The sequence below is a fragment of the Somniosus microcephalus genome, unplaced genomic scaffold (assembly GCF_052327205.1).
Source record: "Somniosus microcephalus isolate GS21.2 unplaced genomic scaffold, FLI_Smic_1.0 unresolved_chr1, whole genome shotgun sequence".
NCBI classification, from domain to species: Eukaryota; Metazoa; Chordata; class Chondrichthyes; order Squaliformes; family Somniosidae; genus Somniosus; species Somniosus microcephalus.
In genome coordinates, this window is record NW_028225179.1 from 161,616,815 (window position 1) to 161,642,124 (window position 25,310).

Consider the following 25,310-nt stretch of genomic DNA (forward strand, 5'->3'; position numbering starts at 1 on the left):
AACCTGCCCACGGTCTGATACAGTAACAGTGCAAGTTCTGTCCATTCACAGTCTGTCCCTCTCCCAGTGTACACACTAACCCAGATAACCTGCCCACGGTCTGATACAGTAACAGTGCAAGATCTGTCCATTCACAGTGTGTCCCTCTCCCAGTGTACACACTAACCCAGATAACCTGCCCACGGTCTGATACAGTAACAGTGCTAGTTCTGTCCATTCACAATCTGTCCCTCTCCCAGTGTACACACTGACCCAGATAACCTGCCCACGGTCTGATACAGTAACAGTGCTAGTTCTGTCCATTCACAGTCTGTCCCTCTCCCAGTGTACACACTAACCCAGATAACCTGCCCGCGGTCTGATACAGTAACAGTGCAAGTTCTGTCCATTCACAGTCTGTCCCTCTCCCAGTGTACACACTAACCCAGATAACCTGCCCACGGTCTGATACAGTAACAGTGCTAGTTCTGTCCATTCACAGTCTGTCCCTCTCCCAGTGTACACACTAACCCAGATAACCTGCCCACGGTCTGATACAGTAACAGTGCAAGTTCTGTCCATTCACAGTCTGTCCCTCTCCCAGTGTACACACTAACCCAGATAACCTGCCCACGGTCTGATACAGTAACAGTGCAAGTTCTGTCCATTCACAGTCTGTCCCTCTCCCAGTGTACACACTAACCCAGATAACCTGCCCACGGTCTGATACAGTAACAGTGCAAGTTCTGTCCATTCACAGTCTGTCCCTCTCCCAGTGTACACACTAACCCAGATAACCAGCCCACGGTCTGATACAGGAGCAGTGCAAGTTCTGTCCATTCACAGTCTGTCCCTCTCCCAGTGTACACACTAACCCAGATAACCTGCCCACGGTCTGATACAGTAACAGTGCAAGTTCTGTCCATTCACAGTCTGTCCCTCTCCCAGTGTACACACTAACCCAGATAACCTGCCCACGGTCTGATACAGTAACAGTGCAAGTTCTGTCCATTCACAGTCTGTCCCTCTCCCAGTGTTCACACTAACACAGATAACCTGCCCACGGTCTGATACAGTAACAGTGCAAGTTCTGTCCATTCACAGTCTGTCCCTCTCCCAGTGTACACACTAACCCAGATAACCTGCCCACGGTCTGATACAGTAACAGTGCAAGTTCTGTCCATTCACAGTCTGTCCCTCTCCCAGTGTACACACTAACCCAGATAACCTGCCCACGGCCTGATACAGTAACAGTGCAAGTTCTGTCCATTCACAGTCTGTCCCTCTCCCAGTGTACACACTAACCCAGATAACCAGCCCACGGTCTGATACACTAACGGCGGGTCTTCTGCACATTGTCCCTCTCGGTGAGCGATCAATCCCGTTTTCCATTGCTTCAGAAGGGAATCACCACTGACGGTTTCAGAGTTTGATCCACTAGAACTTCTACTGTCATATAAACAGGATCATGTGTGGATTTGTAATGTGATTTCTAAAGCACAGCACAGGCCGGAGAGTATTAACCATCAGAGGGAAAATATCACCTTCATTGAAACCTCCATGTTCAGTGAATATTAGAATCAAGTGAGGATTTGAAACTTTTCTCGACCATTGTTCGCTTTCAAACGAGGTTTCCATTAACTGAGATTTAATTTCTACACGCACGTCTATTGAAGCTGTGAATTAAACCGTGCAATATTTTACTGAACATTCAATGTTATTGAGAAGTTGTTTTTGTCAATACAACTAACATTGAAACCACTTTCTGTCTGTTCTAATTGAAGATGTTCAGCAGAAACACAAGGAAACACTCCGGGTACAAACTGAAACACTGAGACTGAACACGATCCTAATAAAGGAGAAGGTTAAGATTTTCCAGCTGGTTGATCGATACGCTGAACTAACGATCATTTCGACTGTTCGAGATCGGACACTTGTAGAACATGAACTGCTGGCAAGAGGCCGAGACCATGAAGAGTGGAGAAAACAACATCTCTGGGGAGAGCTGGAAAAAATACGAACTGATCAATTGTTCCACAGCAGTTTTTCCCAGAGAGAATCCAAATCTGGGAGTTCAGGAGCAGTGAGCGGAGTCCCTGGGATTGGAAAAACAACAATGGTACAAAAGATTGTTCATGACTGGGCCACTGGGAAAATATACCCAAACTTTCAATTTGTTTTCAGTTTTAAATTCCGGGATTTGAACGCTATTAACTGTAAAATAAACCTGTGGAATCTGATACTCATTTTCTATCCTTACTTGAGGAATATTCTGGGAGAGCTCTGGAAGAACCCAGAGGGATTGCTGTTTATATTTGATGGTTTGGATGAATTCAAGGACAGGATCGATTTTGCTGACAATCGGAGAAATACTGAACCTCAGCACAGGTGCACGGATCCCGAATGCCGATGTAGAGTGTCTGACATTGTGTACAGTTTAATACAGCACAAGCTGCTCCCAGGATGTTCAGTGCTAGTGACCAGCCGCCCCACTGCATTACATTTATTGGAAAAGGCTGAGATCAGTGTCTGGGCTGAAATCCTGGGATTTGTTGGTGAAGAACGGAAGGAATATTTCAACAAGTTTTTTGAAGATCAGGCGGTGGCAGCAGCTGTTTTCAAACATGTGGAAGAGAACGAGATCCTGTACACAATGTGCTACAACCCTTCCTACTGCTGGATCCTCGGTCTGTCACTGGGCCCCTTCTTTACACAAAGAGACAGGAATCAGCTGCGAGTTCCCAAGACCATCACCCAACTATATTCCTACTATATTTACAACATTCTGAAAAACCATGGCCGAGAGATTGAAAGCCCCCGTGATGTGTTACTGAAGCTTGGTGAGATGGCCTTCACAGGAGTCTCCGAGAAGAAGATTGTGTTTGGAAATGGAGATTTGATCAAGTACAATCTACAACCTTCCCAGTTCCTGTCTGGATTCATGATGGAACTTTTGGAGAGAGATGATTCTGTCCAGAGCGTGGTGTACACATTCCCACACCTCACCATCCAAGAGTTTGTAGCCGCACTCGCACAATTCCTGACTCCAGATTCTGGGGACATCCTGAAACTCCTCGGAGAATCCCACAGCAAGGAAGATGGGCGATTTGAGATATTTCTCCGTTTTGTTGCTGGTCTCTCCTCCCCACGGGCAGCTCGGCCCCTGGAGGAGTTTCTGGGTCCATTTCTTCATCAAACCACCTGCCGAGTGATTGACTGGGTGAAGGAGAAGATTGAAGGACAGATTGGAGACACAGGGAGTGAAACTGATAAAAGGAACCTCCTGAACACATTCCACTACCTGTTTGAGTCTCAGAATAAAGCACTGGCTCAGACCACAGTGGGATCTGTGGAAACACTTACATTTCGTGAATTGACATTGACCCCGATTGACTGTGCGGTCCTGTCTCACATCATTGGACTCTGTGATTCAATAAAAGGCCTCGATCTAGGAGGCTGCTCCATTCAGTGTGAAGGACTCCAGCGGCTGGGACCCGTACTGCACAAATGCCAGGTGTTGAGGTAACTGTTTATTTGTCTCTAACTGTTGGGTGAATTGTAGAACAGTCACGGATTGTGTTGTTGCTCCGTAATGTAGGGAAACAAACAGTTCAGTTAAACCAGGGAGAAGCGGATTCAACACAAATATGACCAATAATAAGAGGATCGGTCAGTAATTCCCTAAGGACTGGAGAATCTAAAATGGATCCTTGTGAACAAGTAGGGATTTTACAGTCTTTATCGGATCAGCAGATACAGGTCACTGAGAGTCTGATAATTTAATTACAATAAATCACGTTTAATAAGGCTGGACAGGTAAACATATAAAATATAATCCGGCAGTAAAGATAAAATTAATTTAAAATGTTTTCCACATCCACCATTTCAACTAGAAACAGGAGAGAAACCCGAGTTTAAATCACTAACAGTTCGATATTTACTCCAATACCGTGCAGGGTGTGTCCTGTCGAGGGGGTAGTTTCCTGGATTGGGAATATTGGGGAATCGGGAATTCTTTCAGCTGTAAATGTTTACAATTATTCACAGTCCTGAACATTGAGTAAAGGTTGATATTCAGGATCTTAAACCTGCTGGTGAAAAGGTTCCAATCTAACCGGAGTACAGACACACACCGGCCAGCGGTGGGGCCTCGCACACAGCGGGCGGCTCCTGGGTAAACCGGGGGCAGTGAACCCGGGAATTCCCCATAATCCACCCCCTGTGTGTGAGGCCCCGCTCGGGGAGGGAACTTCCGAAAATTCCCCAAAAACTGTCGGGCCAGTTACCCCGAAATAAATGTAGAGCCAGTTTAATAATGGGAATAAAGTGAGAGACTCCCCTCCCCTATAAACTAGGAGCACAGGGACATTTAAAACTTGTAACGGGACAGAATAAACTCTCTTGCTGCTATTGACAAACATTCACTATAAGCCCTCTGACTCCCACAGCTACCTGGAATACACTTCCTCCCACCTCACTTCCTGTAAGGACGCTGGCCCATTCTCCCAGTTTTTCTGATGATGCCACGTTCCATCCAGTGCTTCCGACATGTCTTCCTTTTCCCTCAACCGAGGATTCCCCTCTACCGTGGTTGACGCGGCTCTTGACCGTGTCTGTTCTGTTTCCCACACTTCTGCTCTCACCCCTGCCCCTCCCTCCCAGAACCACGATAGGTTCCCCTTGTCTTCACCTTTCACCCCACCAGCCTCCACATTTAATCTCTCCTGTCTTCCACCCTATCACAGACCTTCCCTTTTGTTCTGTCCTCCGCTCCCCCCACCTTTCCCGGCCCCGACACTTGCTTAAACATCTGTAACTTGTTCCAGTTCTAACGAGGGGTCCTTGTCCTGAAACATTAACTCTGTTTCTCTCTCTCTAGATGCTGCCTGACCTGCTGGGTATTTCCAGCATTTCCTGTTTTTATTTCAGAATTAATTCTCCTTGTTATATAAAATCCTGGGGGGCGGATTTTACAGCAGCAGTGAGCGTTTCACAATATAACTCACCCAGAGTTATTGTACAGATTAATATAATGCACAGAGTAGAAAGCACAGGGAATCACCGCTTTATCATTTAATTCTGGGAAATTCGACCGATTCCCATAAAATCCGGGATTTAAGGAGCAGCAGAACTGAGACAAGTTTCTCCAAACATGACGAGGCCGGTCACTGAGCTCCAGGAGGGTAATTCTCATCATCAGGGAATGAGACCGGACTGAGGGACATTTAAAGGCTCCACACAGACAGCACTTTATTTAATAAATACATTAACGGACAGTCCCTGAATATATGGGCAGTTGGACAGAGTGAGATACATTCCCAGTGAGGGGGGAATTTCGCAGGGGTCAGCGGGCGCGATCAGTGGCGGGTCGGGTGGGAAAATGGATTTTTCCCCAGTGGGTCGGGACCTCGCTGTCAACCCGCCACCACGTGCCTTTCCCAAATGTCAGGTCTGTCAGAGCAGAGCAGACCCGACACGTTGCGGCGGGGGAGGCAATTCAGGTCATTATAACCTTGTTAACAGAGGATTACAGTAACAACTATTTTCAGCTCGCCTTCAGAGTTTACATAGAAACATGGAAGATAGGAGCAGGAGTAGGCCAATCGGCCCCTCGAGCCTGCTCCGCCATTCAATGCGATCATGGCTGATCATCCAAATTCAGTACCCGGTCCCTGCTTTCTCCCCATACCCCTTGATCCCTTTAGCCTTAAGAAATATATCCAACTCCTCCTTGAATATCACAGAAATCACAGAAACCCCACAGTGCAGATAGAGGCCATTTCGGCCCATCGAGCCTGCACCGACACATATCCCACCCGATCCCCGTAATCCCTACACCAACACATATCCCACCCTATCCCTGTAACCCCACGTATTTAATCCCCCTAACACTAAGGGTCAATTTATCATAGCCAATCAACCTAACTCGCGCATCTTTGGACTGTGGGAGGAAACCGGAGCACCCGGAGGAAACCCACGCAAACACGGGGAGAATGTGCAAACTCCACACAGACAGTCGCCCGAGGCCGGATTCGAACCCGGGTCCCTGGCGCTGTGAGGCAACAGTGCTAACCACTATGCCACCGTTTATTGGCCTCTGCTGCCCTCTGTGGTGGAGAATTCCACAGGTTCACCACTCTCTGGGTGAAGAAATTCCTCCTCATTTCTGTCCTAAAAGGTCTACCCCTTATCCTTTAGACTGTGACCCCTGGTTCTGGACTCCCCCGCCATCGGGAACATCCTTCCTGCATCTAGTCTGTCTAGTCCGGTTAGAATTTTATAAGTTTCAATGAGATCCCCTCTCATTCTTCTAAACTCCAGCGAGTACAAGCCCAATCGACCCAATCTCTCTTCATACGTCATTCCTGCCATCCCAGGTATCAGCCTGGTGAATCTTCGCTGCACTCCTTCCATGGCAAGAAAATCCTTCCTCAGATAAGGCGACCAAAACTGCACACAATACTCAAGGTGCGGCCTCACCAAGGCCCTGTACAACTGCAGCAAGACCTCCTTGTTCCTGTACTCAAACCCTCTCGCTACGAAGGCCAACATACCATTTGCCGCCTTAACCGCCTGCTGTACCTGCATGCTTACCTTCAGCGACTGGTGCACAAGGACACCCAGGTCTCATTGCACTTCCCCTTCTCCCAATCTATTGCCATTCAGATAATAATCTGCCTTCCTGTTTTTGACACCAAAGTGGATAACCTCACATTTATCCACGTTGTATTGCATCTGCCATGCTTCTGCCCAATCACCCAACCTGTCCAAATCATCCTGTAGTTTCTCGGCATCCTCCTCACAACACACACGCCCACCCATGCTTTGTTTCACCTGCAAATTTGGAGATATTACATCTAGTTCCCTTGTCTAGATCATTAATATATATTGTGAATAGCTGGGGTCCAAGGACCGATCCCTGCGGTACCCCACTAGTCACTGCCTGCCACTCGGAAAAAGACCCGTTTATTCCAACTCTTTGCTTTCTATCTACCAACCAGTTCTCTATCCAAGTCAATACCTTGCCCCCCAATCCCATGTGCCTTAACTTTATACGCTAATCTCTTATGTGGGACCTTATCGAAAGCCTTCTGAAAGTCCAAATACACCACATCCACTGGTTCTCCCTTATCTATTTTACTAGTTACATCCTCAAAAAATTCCAGTAGATTATTCAAGCACGATTTACCTTTTGTAAATCCATGTTGACTTTGTCCGATCCTGTCACTATTTTCCAAGTGCTCTGCTATTACATCTTTTATAATGGACTCCAGCATTTTCCTCACTACCGATGTCAGGCTTACCGGTCTGTAATTCCCTGTTTTCTCTCTACCACCTTTTTTGAACAGTGGGGTAACATTAGCTACCCTCCAATCCATGGGTACTGTTCCAGATTCCATCAAATGTTGGCAGATGATCAGCAATGCATCTACTATTTCTGGGGCCACTTCCTTAAGTACCCTAGGATGTAGATTATCAGGCCCTGGGGATTTATCGGCCTTCAATCCCATCAATTTCCCTAACACCATTTCCCTACAAATACTGATTTCTTTCAGTTCCTCCCTTTCATCAGACCCTATGTTCCTGTGGTCCACGCTGCTCGGGGATCACGTCAGGTAACCAGGGCGGGAGTTGAAAGGCCATGGAATCATTTCATTACTTGACAGCTGGAAATGTGCTATAAAAGCTCCCATCTCACAGCTGTTCACTTTCCAAGCTCAGAAGCTGTTGCTTACTGCATTTGGAAGACAGATTGAGCTTTATGCAGGTTGCAAGTGTTTGGAGCAAACTCTCTATCCAGTGTCACCTCATTGGAACAACCTCTCTCACCATTAACAGATTGCTTCTGACATCTCAAGTTCACCTGCCATCTATTACACCAGCATGGGTCTGGTTTATACTGTCTCACCTTGGGCCTCAGAGTCTCACCACGATCAGCCCCAACACCAGCAGCACCAGGGACACCAGCAGCACCAACAGCAACACCAACCTTCTTCACAACTCCTGATGCTGCACCGCACAGAGGGCATCAACACCCGGCCACATTGCTGACCGGGTCACCAGAGATGGCCTCACCATGGCCAGAATTTCTTCACTTGGTGCTGCTCGCCCTGGATGACACATGATGTGCCAGGTTAACACCAGCCCACACCAACAACACAAAGCATCCCGACAATGCCCAAACCATTCCTGTCACACTCATCAGCATTGCGGGGGCTACCGTTATGTCTCACCATTCACTGCAACTCACTAAGCCACTTCCAAACATGGACACAAATCTTTCGAAGAACGGAAAGTGTTGAAAATAAAGATTTCAATGTTTGACACCACATTAACAGAAACTTCACATGAACATTGGCTAAAACACACAATTGCCTATCCTTGTGTGTTAGTTGGTATGATTGGACTAGGATGAGGGTGAGTGTGAGGGGTGGCTCGTGAGATGGGGATGTGATAATATAGAGAGAGATGGGTGGAGGTGCAAGGTAAGTTGGTGAGAGTAAGGATGTTGAGGAGTAGGGTGGGGAAGGCAGAGTGATGGGGATGTGATAATATAGAGAGAGATGGGTGGAGGTGCAGGGTAAGTTGGTGAGAGTAAGGATGTTCAGGAGTAGGGTGGGGAAGGCAGAGTGATGGGGATGTGATAATATAGCGAGAGATGGGTGGAGGTGCAGGGTAAGTTGGTGAGAGTAAGGGTGTTCAGGAGTAGGGTGGGGAAGGCAGAGTGATGGGGATGTGATAATATAGAGAGAGATGGGGGGAGGTGCAGGGTAAGTTGGTGAGAGTAAGGATGTTCAGGAGTAGGGTGGGGAAGGCAGAGTGATGGGGATGTGATAATATAGAGAGAGATGGGGGGAGGTGCAGGGTAAGTTGGTGAGAGTAAGGATGTTCAGGAGTAGGGTGGGGAAGGCAGAGTGATGGGGATGTGATAATATAGAGAGAGATGGGTGGAGGTGCAGGGTAAGTTGGTGAGAGTAAGGATGTTCAGGAGTAGGGTGGGGAAGGCAGAGTGATGGGGATGTGATAATATAGAGAGAGATGGGTGGAGGTGCAGGGTAAGTTGGTGAGAGTAAGGATGTTCAGGAGTAGGGTGGGGAAGGCAGAGTGATGGGGATGTGATAATATAGAGAGAGATGGGTGGAGGTGCAGGGTAAGTTGGTGAGAGTAAGGATGTTCAGGAGTAGGGTGGGGAAGGCAGAGTGATGGGGATGTGATAATATAGAGAGAGATGGGTGGAGGTGCAGGGTAAGTTGGTGAGAGTAAGGATGTTCAGGAGTAGGGTGGGGAAGGCAGAGTGATGGGGATGTGATAATATAGAGAGAGATGGGTGGAGGTGCAGGGTAAGTTGGTGAGAGTAAGGATGTTCAGGAGTAGGGTGGGGAAGGCAGAGTGATGGGGATGTGATAATATAGAGAGAGATGGGTGGAGGTGCAGGGTAAGTTGGTGAGAGTAAGGATGTTCAGGAGTAGGGTGGGGAAGGCAGAGTGATGGGGATGTGATAATATAGAGAGAGATGGGTGGAGGTGCAGGGTAAGTTGGTGAGAGTAAGGATGTTCAGGAGTAGGGTGGGGAAGGCAGAGTGATGGGGATGTGATAATATAGAGAGAGATGGGTGGAGGTGCAGGGTAAGTTGGTGAGAGTAAGGATGTTCAGGAGTAGGGTGGGGAAGGCAGAGTGATGGGGATGTGATATAGAGAGAGATGGGTGGAGGTGCAGGGTAAGTTGGTGAGAGTAAGGATGTTCAGGAGTAGGGTGGGGAAGGCAGAGTGATGGGGATGTGATAATATAGAGAGAGATGGGTGGAGGTACAGGGTAAGTTGGTGAGAGTAAGGATGTTCAGGAGTAGGGTGGGGAAGGCAGAGTGATGGGGATGTGATGAGAGGCACAGCCGGATGAGGTTAAGTGAGGCTTTGCAGTAACGTTTTGTGATCTACTGAGATCATTGAAAGGTTTGTGTCACTGCAGGCTGGTCCTCCCGATGACATCCCTTCTTGAGCCCCACGGTGCAATGTGCACCCAGGCTGTGTTGGTCTCTTCCGCTCCTTGGAAGAGACGAGAACCTCCCTGCGGGCTGTGGCTCCCTCCATAATCATCTAGAGGGAGTTCTGGGAGAGCCTGGGTGCAGCCGAGCTCCTCTGTGCTGATGTCAGTGTTTGTCGAACCTCAATACTGTAGAACACAGAGCACAATGGGCAAAGTCAATGTGTGTCATCAAACCCGCTTCCCCCAATTCCCCAGAGTGAGGCCGCGACCCCCGACCCCGGACGCACCCGACCCGCCCCCGACCCTCCACCGACCTCAACCGACCCTCCACCGACCCCCGACCCTCCGCCGGCCCCACCCGATCCTCCGCCGACCCCGCCCGACCCTCCGGCGACCTGACCCGGCCCCGCCCGACCCTCCGCCGGCCCAACCCCGGCCCCGCCCGACCCTCCGCCGGCCCAACCCCGGCCCTGCCCGACCCTCCGCCGGCCCGACCCCGGCCCTGCCCGACCCTCCGCCCGACCCTGCCCCGGCCCCGCCCGACCCTCCGCTGTCCCCGGCCCGACCCTGGCCCCGCCCAACCCCGGCCCTGCCCGTCCCACCGCCGGCCCGACCCTCCGCCCGACCCTGCCCCGGGCCCCGCCCAACCCTCTGCCGACCCTCCGCCGGCCCCGCCTGACCCTGCCCCAGCCCGGCCCCTCCCGACCCTCTGCCGGCCCCGGCCCGACCCTGCCCCCGCCCGACCCCGGCCCCGCCCGACCCTCCGCCCGACCCTGGACCCACCTGATCCTCTGCCGACCCCGGCCCCGAAACTCCCAACCCTCCCCCGACCCCGGCCGCACCCAACACCAACCCCACCCTGACCCCCGCCGCACCCAACACCAACCCCACCCTGACCCCCGCCGCACCCAACACCAACCCCACCCTGACCCCCGGCCCCCGCCCGACCCTCCCCCGACCCAGGCCCCCGCCCGACCCTCCACCAGCCCCAGCCCCGCCGACCGTTGCCGACGGGGAAAAGCGGGTTATTAATTTCCTGAAGTACTTTCAGTGATTGCTGTAATATCCCAGAGAGAAAAGTATATCAGATCCGGACTTTGATTCAGTTTGTTTCTCTCTCTCTGTTTCTTTTTAGTCTGAATGGCAATAAACTGGGAGATTCAGGAGTGAAACTACTGTCTGTGGCTCTGAGGAACCCGGACTGTAAAATACAGAGACTGCAGTAAGTACCAGACTGTGTGAGATTGTGTTTATAATAACTGGATGTCTGACACTGGACATTATTATTAGTATCAGTAATAATGTTATTAATAAACTCTGGGGAGTTACTCTGATTCCTGTTATTTCTCTCTCTGATCCCCAGTCTGTGTATGGTCGGTCTCACAGATTCTTGTACCGAGGATCTCGCCTCCGCTCTCAGTACAAACCGCTCACTGACGGATCTGAACCTGAGTGATAATAAACTGGGAGATTCAGGAGTGAAACTACTGTCTGCGGCTCTGAGGATCCCGGACTGTAAAATACAGAAACTGCGGTAAGTACCAGACTGTGTGAGATTGTGTTTATAATAACTGGATGTCTGACACTGAACATTATTATTAGTATCAGCAATAGTGTTATTAATAAACTCTGGGGATTGACTCTGATTCCGGTTATTTCTCTCTCTGATCCCCAGGCTGGAAGAAGTCGGTCTCACAGATTCTTGTGCCAAGGATCTCGCCTCCGCTCTCAGTACAATCCGCTCACTGAGGATTCTGACCCTGGGATCAAACTCCTTCACAGACCAATCTGTCCCCGCTCTCCGCCGCCTCATACTGACCTGCAGGAGTCTGGAGCGGATCATGTGAGTGTTTGTGTTAATGTTTAATGTAATAAATAAAATATCAGTGGGATTCAGTCACTTTTCTGGGGAATATTTGTCTGTAATTATTATTGAAATATTACCCCCAGTCTGGCGGTTATTTACACTGTTGTTCAATCTGTTTATTTCCTGTTTAATCTTTAATCTGTTTCAGGCTGAGGGGGAATCAGTTCAGTTCATCCGGAAAAAAACAGCTGGAGTTACTTCGGGGAACAAGACGCGGACTGAGTGTGGAAGTGTGAACAGTCCAAGTGATGACCTCACTGCTCCCATTGTGTGACCATTCGAAGTGATGACATCACTGCTCCCATTGTGTGACCATTCCAAGTGATGACCTCACTGCTCCCATTGTGTGAACAGTCCAAGTGATGACCTCACTGCTCCCATTGTGTGACCATTCCAAGTGATGACCTCACTGCTCCCATTGTGTGACCATTCCAAGTGTTGACCTCACTGCTCCCATTGTGTGACCATTCCAAGTGATGACCTCACTGCTCCCATTGTGTGACCATTCCAAGTGATGACCTCACTGCTCCCATTGTGTGACCATTCCAAGTGATGACCTCACTGCTCCCATTGTGTGACCATTCCAAGTGATGACCTCACTGCTCCCATTGTGTGACCATTCCAAGTGATGACCTCACTGCTCCCATTGTGTGACCATTCCAAGTGATGACCTCACTGCTCCCATTGTGTGACCATTCCAAGTGATGACCTCACTGCTCCCATTGTGTGACCATTCCAAGTGTTGACCTCACTGCTCCCATTGTGTGACCAGTCCAAGTGATGACCTCACTGCTCCCATTGTGTGACCATTCCAAGTGATGACCTCACTGCTCCCATTGTGTGACCATGCCAAGTGATGACCTCACTGCTCCCATTGTGTGACCATTCCAAGTGATGACCTCCCTGCTCCCATTGTGTGAACAGTTCAAGTGATGACCTCACTGCTCCCATTGTGTGACCATTCCAAGTGATGACCTCACTGCTCCCATTGTGTGAACAGTCCAAGTGATGACCTCACTGCTCCCATTGTGTGACCATGTCAAGTGATGACCTCACTGCTCCCATTGTGTGACCATTCCAAGTGATGACCTCACTGCTCCCATTGTGTGAACAGTCCGAGTGATGTCACTGCTCCCATTGTGTGACCATTCCAAGTGATGACCTCACTGCTCCCATTGTGTAACCATTCCAAGTGATGACCTCACTGCTCCCATTGTGTGACCATTCCAAGTGATGACCTCACTGCTCCCATTGTGTGACCATTCCAAGTGATGACCTCACTGCTCCCATTGTGTGACCATGCCAAGTGATGACCTCACTGCTCCCATTGTGTGAACATTCCAAGTGATGACCTCACTGCTCCCATTGTGTGACCATTCCAAGTGATGACCTCACTGCTCCCATTGTGTGACCATTCCAAGTGATGACCTCACTGCTCCCATTGTGTGACCATTCCAAGTGATGACCTCACTGCTCCCATTGTGTGACCATTCCAAGTGATGACCTCACTGCTCCCATTGTGTGAACAGTCCAAGTGATGACCTCACTGCTCCCATTGTGTGACCATTCCAAGTGATGATGTCACTGCTCCCATTGTGTGACCATTCCAAGTGATGACCTCACTGCTCCCATTGTGTGACCATTCCAAGTGATGACCTCACTGCTCCCATTGTGTGACCATTCCAAGTGATGACCTCACTGCTCCCATTGTGTGACCATTCCAAGTGATGACCTCACTGCTCCCATTGTGTGACCAGTCCAAGTGATGACCTCACTGCTCCCATTGTGTGACCATTCCAAGTGATGACCTCACTGCTCCCATTGTGTGACCATGCCAAGTGATGACCTCACTGCTCCCATTGTGTGACCATTCCAAGTGATGACCTCACTGCTCCCATTGTGTGAACAGTCCAAGTGATGACCTCACTGCTCCCATTGTGTGAACAGTCCAAGTGATGACCTCACTGCTCCCATTGTGTGAACAGTCCAAGTGATGACCTCACTGCTCCCATTGTGTGACCATTCCAAGTGATGACCTCACTGCTCCCATTGTGTGACCATTCCAAGTGATGACCTCACTGCTCCCATTGTGTGACCATTCCAAGTGATGACCTCACTGCTCCCATTGTGTGACCATTCCAAGTGATGACCTCACTGCTCCCATTGTGTGACCATTCCAAGTGATGACCTCACTGCTCCCATTGTGTGACCATTCCAAGTGATGACCTCACTGCTCCCATTGTGTGACCATTCCAAGTGATGACCTCACTGCTCCCATTGTGTGACCAGTCCAAGTGATGACCTCACTGCTCCCATTGTGTGACCATTCCAAGTGATTGTGGTAAACCACTTTTATCGTTCACTATCGTTACACTATAGTTATCACTGTTATATCGTTACTCTATGGTTATCACTGGTCACACTGTTGTATCACTATACGAGGTCGCCTCTTGTCACGCTGATATACCTGGGCTGACCACTGCTGACTCCGCCCATGACTCCACCTACCTGCCCAGGTATAAAGGTAGTCGACTGGCTGGCATTCCTCCTTGTATCCGATCACCCACGAGGGTGGGCTCTGTTATTTAGCCAATAAAAACCTATAGTTACTTTCCTAACTCGTCGCTTTTCATTGGCTGAATTGATACTTATATCAATTTTATTGGCTAAATTTTAAAATGTCGTTCCCTGAGCAGCAAAGCGAGCAGTCAAACGACCAGCCAGACGCCCAGCTACAACAGCCACAGCAGCCGTCAGACGCCGAGCTACAACAGCCACAGCAGCCGGCCTGGCTGCGAGCCCTCAGACCACCGTACCTGGATCTAAACCCACAGGCTGCAAACTCAGCCCTCGACTTCGAACACTGGCTGAGCTGTTTCGAGTCCAACCTGGGAGAATCCGGCGTGCCTCAGAGATCCAAGCTAAGAGTTCTGACCGCCCAAGTGAGCCCTAAAGTATTCGCACTCATCCGGGACCTTAAAACATACGAGGACACCATCAACCGGCTGAAACGACAGTACCTGAGCCTGGTAAATTCCATGTATGCCAGACACCTCCTAAGATCCCACCCGCAACAGCCAGGAGAGACCGTGGATGAATTTTTACAGGTGCTGCAAGCACTCGGCAGAGACTGTAACTTTAAAGCGGTAACGGCGGCAGAAAATACTGAAGACCATGTCCGCGATGCCTTCGTGAAAGGCCTGCGGTCCGACTACTCACGGCAAAGACTACTGGAAGCAAACGACCTCGACCTGGACAAAGCTGCAGCCCTCGCTCGCTCCCTAGAAGTGGCCCATCGGGACCTCGAGGCATACTCAAGGTACTGTAACCTGCGACCCTGGGACTCGGGACCGACCCCAATACCCACCGCAGCACACCCCCCCCCCCCCCCCCCCCCCCCCCGGGACCTACCTCAGTGTCGGCGTCCCGGAGCCGATCGGGACCGCCACCCCCGGTACCGGCTGCGACCTCTGACCCCCGCGATCGGGCCGCCGGCTGCTTCTTCTGCGGCCAGGCGAAACACCCGAGGGCGCGCTGCCCAGCCAGGAACTCTACCTGCTCAAACTGCATGAAGAAAGGCCACTTCGCCAAGGCCTGCAGAGGTGGATCATCAGAGGCCAGCAGTGCCTCATGCGAGCTGTGGGGGCGGCCATCTTCCATCAAGGCCACAGAGGCCAGCATCCCCACACGTGAGTCATGGGGGCGGCCATCTTTGATCCAGGCAACCGACACCAGCAGTGCCTCATGTGAGTTATGGGGGCAGCCATCTTCTCCGCCATTTTGTCCAACCTCATAGAGTCATAGAGTTTTACAGCACAGAAAGAGGCCCTTCGGCCCATCGTGTCTGCGCCGCCCATCCATCCCTGTCCAGTCTAATCCCATTTTCCAGCATTTGGTCCATAGCCTTGTATGCAATGGCATTTCAAGTGCTCATCCAAATGCTTCTTGAATGTTGTGAGGGTTCCTGCCTCCACCACCCTTTCAGGCATTGAGTTCCACATTCCAACCACCCTCTGGGTGAAAAAGTTCCTCCTCAAATCCCCTCTAAATCTCCTGCCCCTTACCCTGAATCTATGCCCCCTTGTTATTGACCCCCCCACTAAGGGGAAAAGTTCCTCTTTATCTACCCTATCTATGCCCCTCATTATTTTGTACACCTCAATCAGGTCCCCCCTCAGCCTTCTCTGCTCCAAGGAAAACAACTCCAGCCTGTCCAGCCTCTCTTCATAGCTGAGGCGCTCCATCCCAGGTAACATCCTGGTGAATCTTCTCTGCACCCTCTCCAAAGCAATCACATCCTTCCTATAGTGAGGCGACCAGAACTGCACACAGTACTCCAGCTGTGGCCTCACCAGCGTTTTGTACAGCTCCATCATAACCTCCCTGCTCTTATATTCTATGCCTCGGCTAATGAAGGCAAGTATCCCATATGCCTTTTTAACCACCTTATCTACCTGCTCCGCTGCCTTCAGGGATCTATGTACATGTACACCAAGGTCCCTCTGACCCTCTGTACTTCCTAGGGTCCTACCACTCATTGTGTATTCCCTTGCCTTATTTGTCCGTCCAAAATGCATCACCTCGCACTTTTCAGGGTTAAATTCCATTTGCCACTTCTCCGCCCATCTGACCAACCCGTTTATATCGTCCTGTAGCCGGAGGCTTTCCTCCTCGCAATTTACCACCCCACCAATTTTCGTGTCATCTGCGAACTTACTAATCATACCTTTTACATTTTCATCCAAATCATTAATGTAGATCACAAACAGCAAGGGACCCAGCACCGATCCCTGAGGTACCCCACTGGACACAGGCTTCCAGTCACAAAAGCAACCTTCGACCATCACCCTCTGCCTCCTGCCACTCAGCCAGTTTAGGATCCAACGCGCCAAGGCACCCTGGATCCCATGGGCTCTTACCTTCTTGACCAGTCTCCTATGCGGGACTTTGTCAAAAGCTTTACTGAAGTCCATGTAAACCACATCCACAGCATTTCCCTCATCCACCCCACTAGTCACCCCCTCGAAAAATTCGATCAGATTTGTTAGACATGATTTACCCTTGACAAAGCCATGCTGACTGTTCCCGATTAATCCTTGCCTCTCCAAGTGGAGATTAATTTTGTCCCTCAGAATTTTTTCCAATAATTTCCCCACCACAGATGTTAGACTCACTGGCCTGTAATTCCCTGGTTTATCCCTGCTACCCTTCTTGAATAATGGTACTACGTTAGCTGTTCTCCAGTCCTCTGGTACATCCCCTGTGGCCAGAGAGGTTCTGAAAATTTGTGTCAGAGCCCCTGCAATCTCCTCCCTTGCCTCCCACAGCAGCCTGGGATACATCTCGTCCGGGCCTGGGGATTTATCCACTTTTTGGCCCGCTAAAACCGCTAGCACCTCCTCCCTCTCGATGCTAATATGTTCAAGTATGTCACAGTCCCCTTGCCCGATTTCTATGTCTGCATCGTCTTTCTCCATAGTGAACACAGATGCAAAAAATTCATTTAAAACCCTGCCTACATCCTCTGGCTCTACACACAGATTGCCACTTTGGTCCCTAATGGGCCCTACCCTTTCCCTGGTTATCCTCTTGCCCTTAATATACTTATAAAACATCTTAGGATTTTCCTTTATTTTGCTCGCCAGTGTTATTTCATGGCCCCTCCTCGCCCTCCTAATTTCTTTTTTAAGTATGCCCCTGCACTTTTTATACTCCTGTAGGGCTTCTTCTGTCTTTAGTCTTTTGTAACTGCCAAAAGCCCCCCTTTTATTTCTAATGCATTTTTGTATATCCCTTGTCATCCAAGGTTCCCTTTGCTTGTTGGTCCCACCCTTGACCTTTACAGGAACATGTTGGCGTTGTACTCTCTCTATTTCCCTTCTGAAAGTCTCCCACTGTTTTGATGTGGATTTTCCTATAAGTAGCTGCTCCCAGTCCACTTTGGCCAGATCCTGCCTTATCATATTAAAATCGGCCTTCCCCCAATTTAGAACCCTTATTTCTGGGCCGTCTTTGTCTTTTTCCATGACCACCTTAAATCTCACCGAATTATGGTCACTGTCGCCAAAATGCTCTCCTACTGACACTTCCACCACTTGCCCGGCTACATTCCCCAGAATTAGGTCCAGTACCGCCCCCTCTCTTGTAGGACTTTCTACATGTTGGCTCAAAAAGCTCTCCTGGATGCACTTTAAGAATTCTGCACCCTCTAAGCCTTTCACACTCTGACTGTCCCAATTTATATTGGGGAAGTTGAAATCCCCCACTATTATTACCCTATTATTTTCGCACTTCTCTGAGATTTGCCTACATATCTGTTCCTCTATCTCCCCCTGACTGTTTGGGGGCCTATAGTACACTCCCAGCAAAGTGCTTGCCCCCTTTTTGTTTTTAAGTTCTACCCATATGGCCTCATTAGAGGAACCCGCTAATATATCATCCCTCCTTACAGCAGTAATTGACTCCTTAATTAATATTGCAACACCCCCTCCCCTTTTACACCCCCCTCTGTCTCGCCTGAAGATTCTATACCCCGGAATATTGAGCTGCCAGTCCTGACCCTCCCTCAACCATGTCTCCGTGATAGCAACAATATCGTACTCCCATGTGTTCAACAACAACTTCAGTTCATCCACCTTATTTGCAAGACTCCTTGCATTAAAATAAATGCCTTCCAGCCCTGCCATATTCTCTTTTGCCTTCACATATTTGCTCTGCCTTCCCAGCTGACTTGTTTTTCCCTCTGTATTTGGCTGTAAATCACCCCCTACTATAGCTCCACTCTGTACCCCAACCCCCTGCCAAGTTAGTTTAAACCCTCCCCAGCAGTGCTAGCAAACCTCCCCGCAAGGATATTGGTTCCCCCCTGGTTCAGGTGTAAACCGTCCGACTTGTACAAGTCCCACCTTTCCCAGAAGCAGACCCAGTGATCCAGGAAACTAAAGCCCTCCCCGCTGCACCATCCCTTTAGCCACGCATTCATCTGTTCTATCTTCCTATTCCTATACTTACTAGCACGTGGCACCGGGAGTAATCCAGAGATTACAACCTTTGAGGTCCTGCGCCTTAATCCTTCACCTAGCTCCCTAAATTCTTGCTGCAGGACCTCATCCCTCTTTTTACCTATGTCGTTGGTACCAATGTGGACCACGACCACTGGCTGTTCTCCCTCCCCCTCCAGAATGCCCTGCAGCCGCTCAGTGACATCCTTGACCCTGGCACCAGGGAGGCAACAAACCATCCTGGATTCACGTCTACGGCCACAGAAACGCCTATCTGTTCCCCTTACTATAGAATCCCCTACCACTATTGCTCTCCCACTCTTTTTCCCCCCTTCCTGGGCAGCAGGAGCACCCCCAGTGCCAGGAAGTTGGCCGCTGCTGCCTTCCCCTGGTGAGTCATCCCCCTCAACAGTATCCAAAGCGGTATACTTGTTTGAAAGGGGGATGTCCGCAGGGGTTCCCCGCACTACCTGCCTGCCTTTGTTGCTCCGCCTGATGGTCACCCCCTGTGCTGCCCTACCCTGAGGCGTGCACAACTCGCTAAACGTGTTATCCACGAGCCTTTCAGCATCGCGCATGCTCCAAAATTCATCCACCCGCAGCTTGAGCGCCGCAATGCGGTCTACAAGTAGCTGCAGCTGGATGCATTTCCCGCACACATGGTCATCAGGGACACTGGCAGCATCCCTGACTTCCCACATGGAGCAGGAGGAGCAGAGCACGGGTCTGAACTCTCCTGCCATGACTTACCCCTTTAATTACTTAAAAAATTTATTCAATACCCCAGTTACAGGTATGCTCTAGGGCGCTTTATTTACCAACTATCCCCACTACACCACAGAATTCAAGCTTGTATTGAAAAAAGAGAAATACTCACCAACCAATCACCTACCTGCTCCCTGGTGACGTCACACACTGATTACTTTTTACCTCTCTCCCCGCTGCTGAGTTGGTCGGGCCTCGCCTCTCTCCGGTTTTTATACCGGGCTCCGACTCACTGCTCCCGCTGGTCCTGACTGGTCTCGGGCCTCGCCTCTCTCCGGTTTTTATACCGGGCTCCGACTCACTGCTCCCGCTGGTCCCGACTGGTCTCGGGCCTCGCTGGTCGCCGGGTTTTCTCCCGAGCTCCTCCTCGCTGCTCCCGCTGGTCCTGACTGGTCTCGGGCCTCGCCTCTCTCCGGTTTTTATACCGGGCTCTGACTCACTGCTCCCGCTGGTCCCGACTGGTCTCGGGCCTCGCTGGTCGCTGGGTTTTCTCCCGAGCTCCTCCTCGCTGCTCCCGCTGGTCCCGACTGGTCTCGGGCCTCGCCTCTCTCCGGTTTTTATACCGGTCTCACCACACTGCTCCCGCTGGTCCCGACTGGTCTCGGGCCTCGCTGGTCGCCGGGTTTTCTCCCGAGCTCCTCCTCGCTGGTCCCGACTGGTCTCGGGCCTCGCCTCTCTCCGGTTTTTATACCGGTCTCACCACACTGCTCCCGACTGGTCTCGGGCCTCGCTGGTCGCCGGGTTTTCTCCCGAGCTCCTCCTCGCTGCTCCCGCTGGTCCCGACTGGTCTCGGGCCTCGCCTCTCTCCGGTTTTTATACCGGTCTCACCACACTGCTCCCGACTGGTCTCTGGCCTCGCTGGTCGCCGGGTTTTCTCCCGAGCTCCTCCTCGCTGGTCCCGACTGGTCTCGGGCCTCGCCTCTCTCCGGTTTTTATACCGGTCTCACCACACTGCTCCCGCTGGTCCCGACTGGTCTCGGGCCTCGCTGGTCGCCGGGTTTTCTCCCGAGCTCCTCCTCGCTGCTCCCGCTGGTCCCGACTGGTCTCGGGCCTCGCCTCTCTCCGGTTTTTATACCGGTCTCACCACACTGCTCCCGCTGGTCCCGACTGGTCTCGGGCCTCGCTGGTCGCCGGGTTTTCTCCCGAGCTCCTCCTCGCTGCTCCCGCTGGTCCCGACTGGTCTCGGGCCTCGCCTCTCTCCGGTTTTTATACCGGGCTCCGACTCACTGCTCCCGCTGGTCCCGACTGGTCTCGGGCCTCGCTGGTCGCCGGGTTTTCTCCCGAGCTCCTCCTCTCTGCTCCCGCTGGTCCCGACTCGTGGGAGACGCCATTTTACCCACCACCCCCGACCGCCACCGTGCCTCTAGACCCGACTACCGCCTCAACCGCAGACTACAACAACACGCACAGCTATACACTAGCCTCCGTCACACTGGACCAGGCCCGCCCGCATCACCTGTCCAAGTCGATGATGGACATCAAAGTAAACGGCCACGCCACGACCTGCCTGTTCGACAGCGGAAGCACGGAGAGCTTCATCCACCCAGACACGGTGAGCCACTACTCCCTCCCTGTCCTGCCAACGCGCAACCGGATCTCGATGGCATCGAGGTCACACGCCACAGACATCAGCGGCTACTGTGTTGTGACCCTGTCGGTTAAGGGTACGGAGTATAAAAATTTTAAACTCCTCGTCCTGCCCCAGCTATGCGCTGCCGTCCTACTAGGCCTAGACTTCCAATCCCACCTCCAAAGCGTTACGCTAGCATACGGCGGACCCCTCCCCCCACTCAGTCGACAACCAGCAGATTTTAAACCGCCCACCGCGTAACACCTGCGGCCTATCCACCCTCAAGGTCCCGCCACCTTCCCTGTTCGCTAACCTCACCCCCGACTGCAAACCCGTCGCTACCAAGAGCAGGCGGTACAGTGCCGGGGACAGAGCTTTCATTAGCTCTGAGGTGCAGCGTCTCCTGAAGGAGGGCATCATCGAGGGGAGCACCAGCCCCTGGCGTGCCCAGGTCGTGGTCGTTAAGACCGGCAATAAAAACCGCCTGGGCATCGACTACAGCCAGACCATAAACAGGTACACCCAGCTGGACGCATACCCCCTTCCCCACATATCTGATATGGTCAATCAGATTGCGCAGTACCGGGTATTCTCCACCATCGACCTTAAGTCGGCCTATCACCAACTCCCTATCCGCCCTGAGGACCGCCAGTATACAGCCTTCGAGGCGAACGGCCGCCTCTACCACTTCCTTAGGGTTCCCTTCGGCGTCACCAACGGGGTTTCGGTCTTCCAAAGGGAGATGGACCGGATGGTTGACCAGAACGGGCTGCACGCCACGTTCCCCTATCTAGATAACGTCACCATCTGCGGCCGCGACCGGCAGGACCACGATGTTAATCTGGAGAGATTCCTCCGTACGGCCCAACCTCACCTACAATAAGGATAAATGTGTGTTTAACACTCGCGCCTTGCCATCCTCGGCTGTGTAGTAGAGAACGGAGTCATCAGCCCCGACCCCGAAAGAATGCGCCCCCTCATGGAGCTACCCCTCCCCCACTGTCCAAAGGCACTGAAGAGAAACCTGGGGCTCTTCGCCTACTATGCCCAATGGGTGCCCAATTATGCGGACAAAGCCAGACCCCTCATGAAGTCCACATCCTTCCCCCTTACGGAGGAAGCGTGCGCAGCCTTCTCCCTCATTAAGGGAGACATTGCCAAGGCCACAATGCACGCAGTGGATGAGTCCATCCCCTTCCAAGTCGAGAGCGATGCATCCGACTTCGCCCTAGCCGCCACTCTTAACCAGGAGGGGAGACCGGTGGCCTTCTTCTCAAGGACCCTACAGGGCCCTGAGATCCGACACTCGTCGGTCGAGAAGGAGGCCCAGGCGATTGTGGAGGCGGTACGACGCTGGAGGCACTACCTGGCAGGCAAACGATTTACCCTCCTCACCGACCAACGTTCGGTCGCTTTTATGTTTAATAACAAGCTGAGGGGCAAAATCAAGAATGACAAGATCTTGAGGTGGAAAATCGAGCTCTCCACCTATGATTATGATATCTTGTACCGGCCAGGTAAGCGGAACAAACCCCCCGATGCTCTGTCACGAATTACATGCGCCAGCGCGCAAAGTGATAGACTTCAGACCCTCCACAACGACCTCTGCCACCCCGGGGTCACCAGACTTTACCACTTCATTAAGGCCCGCAACCTGCCCTACTCCATCGAGGAGGTCAGGACCATGACCAGGAACTGCCAGACCTGTGCCGAGTGCAAACCGCACTTCTTTAGGCCGGACAGAGCAAGCCTGATCAAGGCCACCCGCCCCTTCGAGCGCCTGAGCATCGACTTTAAGGGGCCCCTCCCGTCCTCTGACCGTAATGTGTACTTCCTCAACATTGTTGATGAGTACTCCCATTTCCCCTTTGCCTTCCCCTGCCCAGACATGACCAGTACCACGGTCATTAAATGCCTGAACGACCTCTTCGCCTTGTTCGGGTTCCCAAACGATATACATAGTGACCGGGGCTCCTTCTTCATGAGCGAGGAACTCCGTCAGTTCCTACTAGCGAGAGGTACTGCTGCAAGCAGGACCACCAGCTACAACCCCCGAGGGAACGGCCAGGTGGAAAGAGAGAACGCGATGGTATGGAAGGCCGTCCTCTTAGCCTTAAAGTCTAAGGGCCTCCCAACCTCCCGCTGGCAGGAAGTCCTCCCGGCAGCGCTGCATTCCACCCGGTCACTACTTTGCACTGCCATCAACGCCACCCCCCATGAACGAATGTTTGTTTTCCCCAGGAAGTCGACTACGGGAACCACGCTACCAACCTGGCTGACCTCTCCGGGGCCCGTCTTGCTGCGAAAGCATGTGAGGGCCCATAAAACGGACCCCCTGGTCGAGAGGGTGGACCTCCTGCACGCCAACCCCCAGTACGCCTATGTGGCATACCCAGACAGGCGGGAGGACACAGTCTCCTTACGAGACCTCGCACCCTCGGGCACTCCGGAGACACCACCTTCACCGCCCCCCCCCCCCACCACCCCCCCCAATTCCAGCCAAGGTAGACGGCATGCCGGAACCCCACGAGCCTTCGCCGACCACGCAGACACCAGCATTAACACCGGATAATGCAACACCGCCGCTGCGACGATCAGAAAGGCTTACGAGGCCTCCGGACAGACTGACATACCAGAACTGGTAGTACACTTCACCCCGCCGGACTCAAATCTAAACAAGGGGTGAATGTGGTAAACCACTTTTATCGTTCACTATCGTTACATTATAGTTATCACTGTTATATCGTTACTCTATGGTTATCACTGTTCACACTGTTGTATCACTATACAAGGTCGCCTCTTGTCACGCTGATATACCTGGGCTGACCACTGCTGACTCCGCCCATGACTCCACCTACCTGCCCAGGTATAAAGGTAGTCGACTGGCTGGCATTCCTCCTTGTATCCGATCACCCACGAGGGTGGGCTCTGTTATTTAGCCAATAAAAACCTATAGTTACTTTCCTAACTCGTCGCTTTTCATTGGATGAATTGATAGTTACATCAGTGATGACCTCACTGCTCCCATTGTGTGACCAGTCCAAGTGATGACCTCACTGCGCCCATTGTGTGACCATTGCAAGTGATGACCTCACTGCTCCCATTGTGACCATTCCAAGTGATGACGTCACTGCTCCCATTGTGTGACCATTCCAAGTGATGACCTCACTGCTCCCATTGTGTGACCATTCCAAGTGATGACCTCACTGTTCCCATTGTGTGACCATTCCAAGTGATGACCTCACTGCTCCCATTGTGTGACCATTCCAAGTGATGACCTCACTGTTCCCATTGTGTGACCATTCCAAGTGATGACCTCACTGCTCCCATTGTGTGACCATTCCAAGTGACGAACTCACTGCTCCCATTGTGTGACCATTCCAAGTGATGTCACTGCTCCTTCACCCCGCCCGGGGCCGGTAGCGGTGGGGCTTCTTCACCCCGCCCGGGGCCGGTAGCGGTGGGGCTCCTTCACCCCGCCCGGGGCCGGTAGCGGTGGGGCTCCTTCACCCCGCCCGGGGCCGGTAGCGGTGGGGCTCCTTCACCCCGCCCGGGGCCGGTAGCGGTGGGGCTTCTTCACCCCGCCCGGGGCCGGTAGCGGTGGGGCTTCTTCACCCCGCCCGGGGCCGGTAGCGGTGGGGCTCCTTCACCCCGCCCGGGGCCGGTAGCGGTGGGGCTCCTTCACCCCTGGCAAAGGAGGACCGAATCTGAGGGATGTCCTGCGGCCGCGATGGCGATTGGGAATTTCAGGGAAGCTCCTCTATCACGGATTACCTCTCTGGTCGGCGGTTTTTATGCGACACCGGGGTGCAGTGTAGCATCCTTCCCGCGTCAGCACTGGATATACAGGCTGGGCGGCACGGCCTCTCCCTCGAAGCAGCTAATGGCGGGGCTATTCGTACCTTTGGCAAATGGCGGGTCCAGGTGTGCTTCGGCGGGCAACGGTTTCATTGGGAATTCATCACAGCCAAGGTCTCGCAAGCCATCCTTGGTGCGGATTTCTTATGTGCCAACAGCCTCTTGGTTGATGTAAGGAACTGACGGTTAATTAATGCGGCCACTTTCCACTCCATCCCTTGCTTCCGCAGTACCGCCATGTCGCGCACTGTCTCCTGCACATTGCCCTCTCCGGACGATTTCACTC

General features: G+C 52.0%; 2 protein-coding genes across 2 annotated transcripts; both read left to right on the top strand.

Moving 5' to 3' along the window:
* The first annotated feature begins 1,322 nt into the window (after window positions 1–1,322).
* On the top strand, window positions 1,323–13,240 carry LOC147096413 (NACHT, LRR and PYD domains-containing protein 3-like). The gene is made up of 5 exons (XM_085975180.1): window positions 1,323–3,501; window positions 11,099–11,185; window positions 11,327–11,497; window positions 11,639–11,806; window positions 11,979–13,240. Exons 1-5 carry the CDS (start codon window positions 2,096–2,098, stop codon window positions 12,064–12,066), a joined length of 1,920 nt encoding a protein of 639 aa, XP_085831306.1. The 5' UTR covers window positions 1,323–2,095; the 3' UTR covers window positions 12,067–13,240.
* An 803-nt stretch (window positions 13,241–14,043) lies between these two features.
* On the top strand, window positions 14,044–24,130 carry LOC147096414 (uncharacterized). Its single transcript, XM_085975182.1, has 2 exons — window positions 14,044–15,149; window positions 23,408–24,130. The coding sequence occupies exons 1-2, from the start codon at window positions 14,509–14,511 to the stop codon at window positions 23,736–23,738; spliced, it is 972 nt and encodes a 323-aa protein (XP_085831308.1). The 5' UTR covers window positions 14,044–14,508; the 3' UTR covers window positions 23,739–24,130.
* Window positions 24,131–25,310: the final 1,180 nt, after the last annotated feature.

Coding starts and splice junctions, on each gene's coding strand:
- LOC147096413 (XM_085975180.1), top strand. CDS start 2,096: ATGGTACAAAAGATTGTTCATGACTGGGCCACTGGGAAAATATACCCA. Junction 11,186..11,326: donor TGTAAAATACAGAGACTGCA/GTAAGTACCAGA, acceptor TCTGATCCCCAG/TCTGTGTATGGTCGGTCTCA. Junction 11,498..11,638: donor TGTAAAATACAGAAACTGCG/GTAAGTACCAGA, acceptor TCTGATCCCCAG/GCTGGAAGAAGTCGGTCTCA.
- LOC147096414 (XM_085975182.1), top strand. CDS start 14,509: ATGTCGTTCCCTGAGCAGCAAAGCGAGCAGTCAAACGACCAGCCAGAC. Junction 15,150..23,407: donor GACCTCGAGGCATACTCAAG/GTACTGTAACCT, acceptor TGTTTTCCCCAG/GAAGTCGACTACGGGAACCA.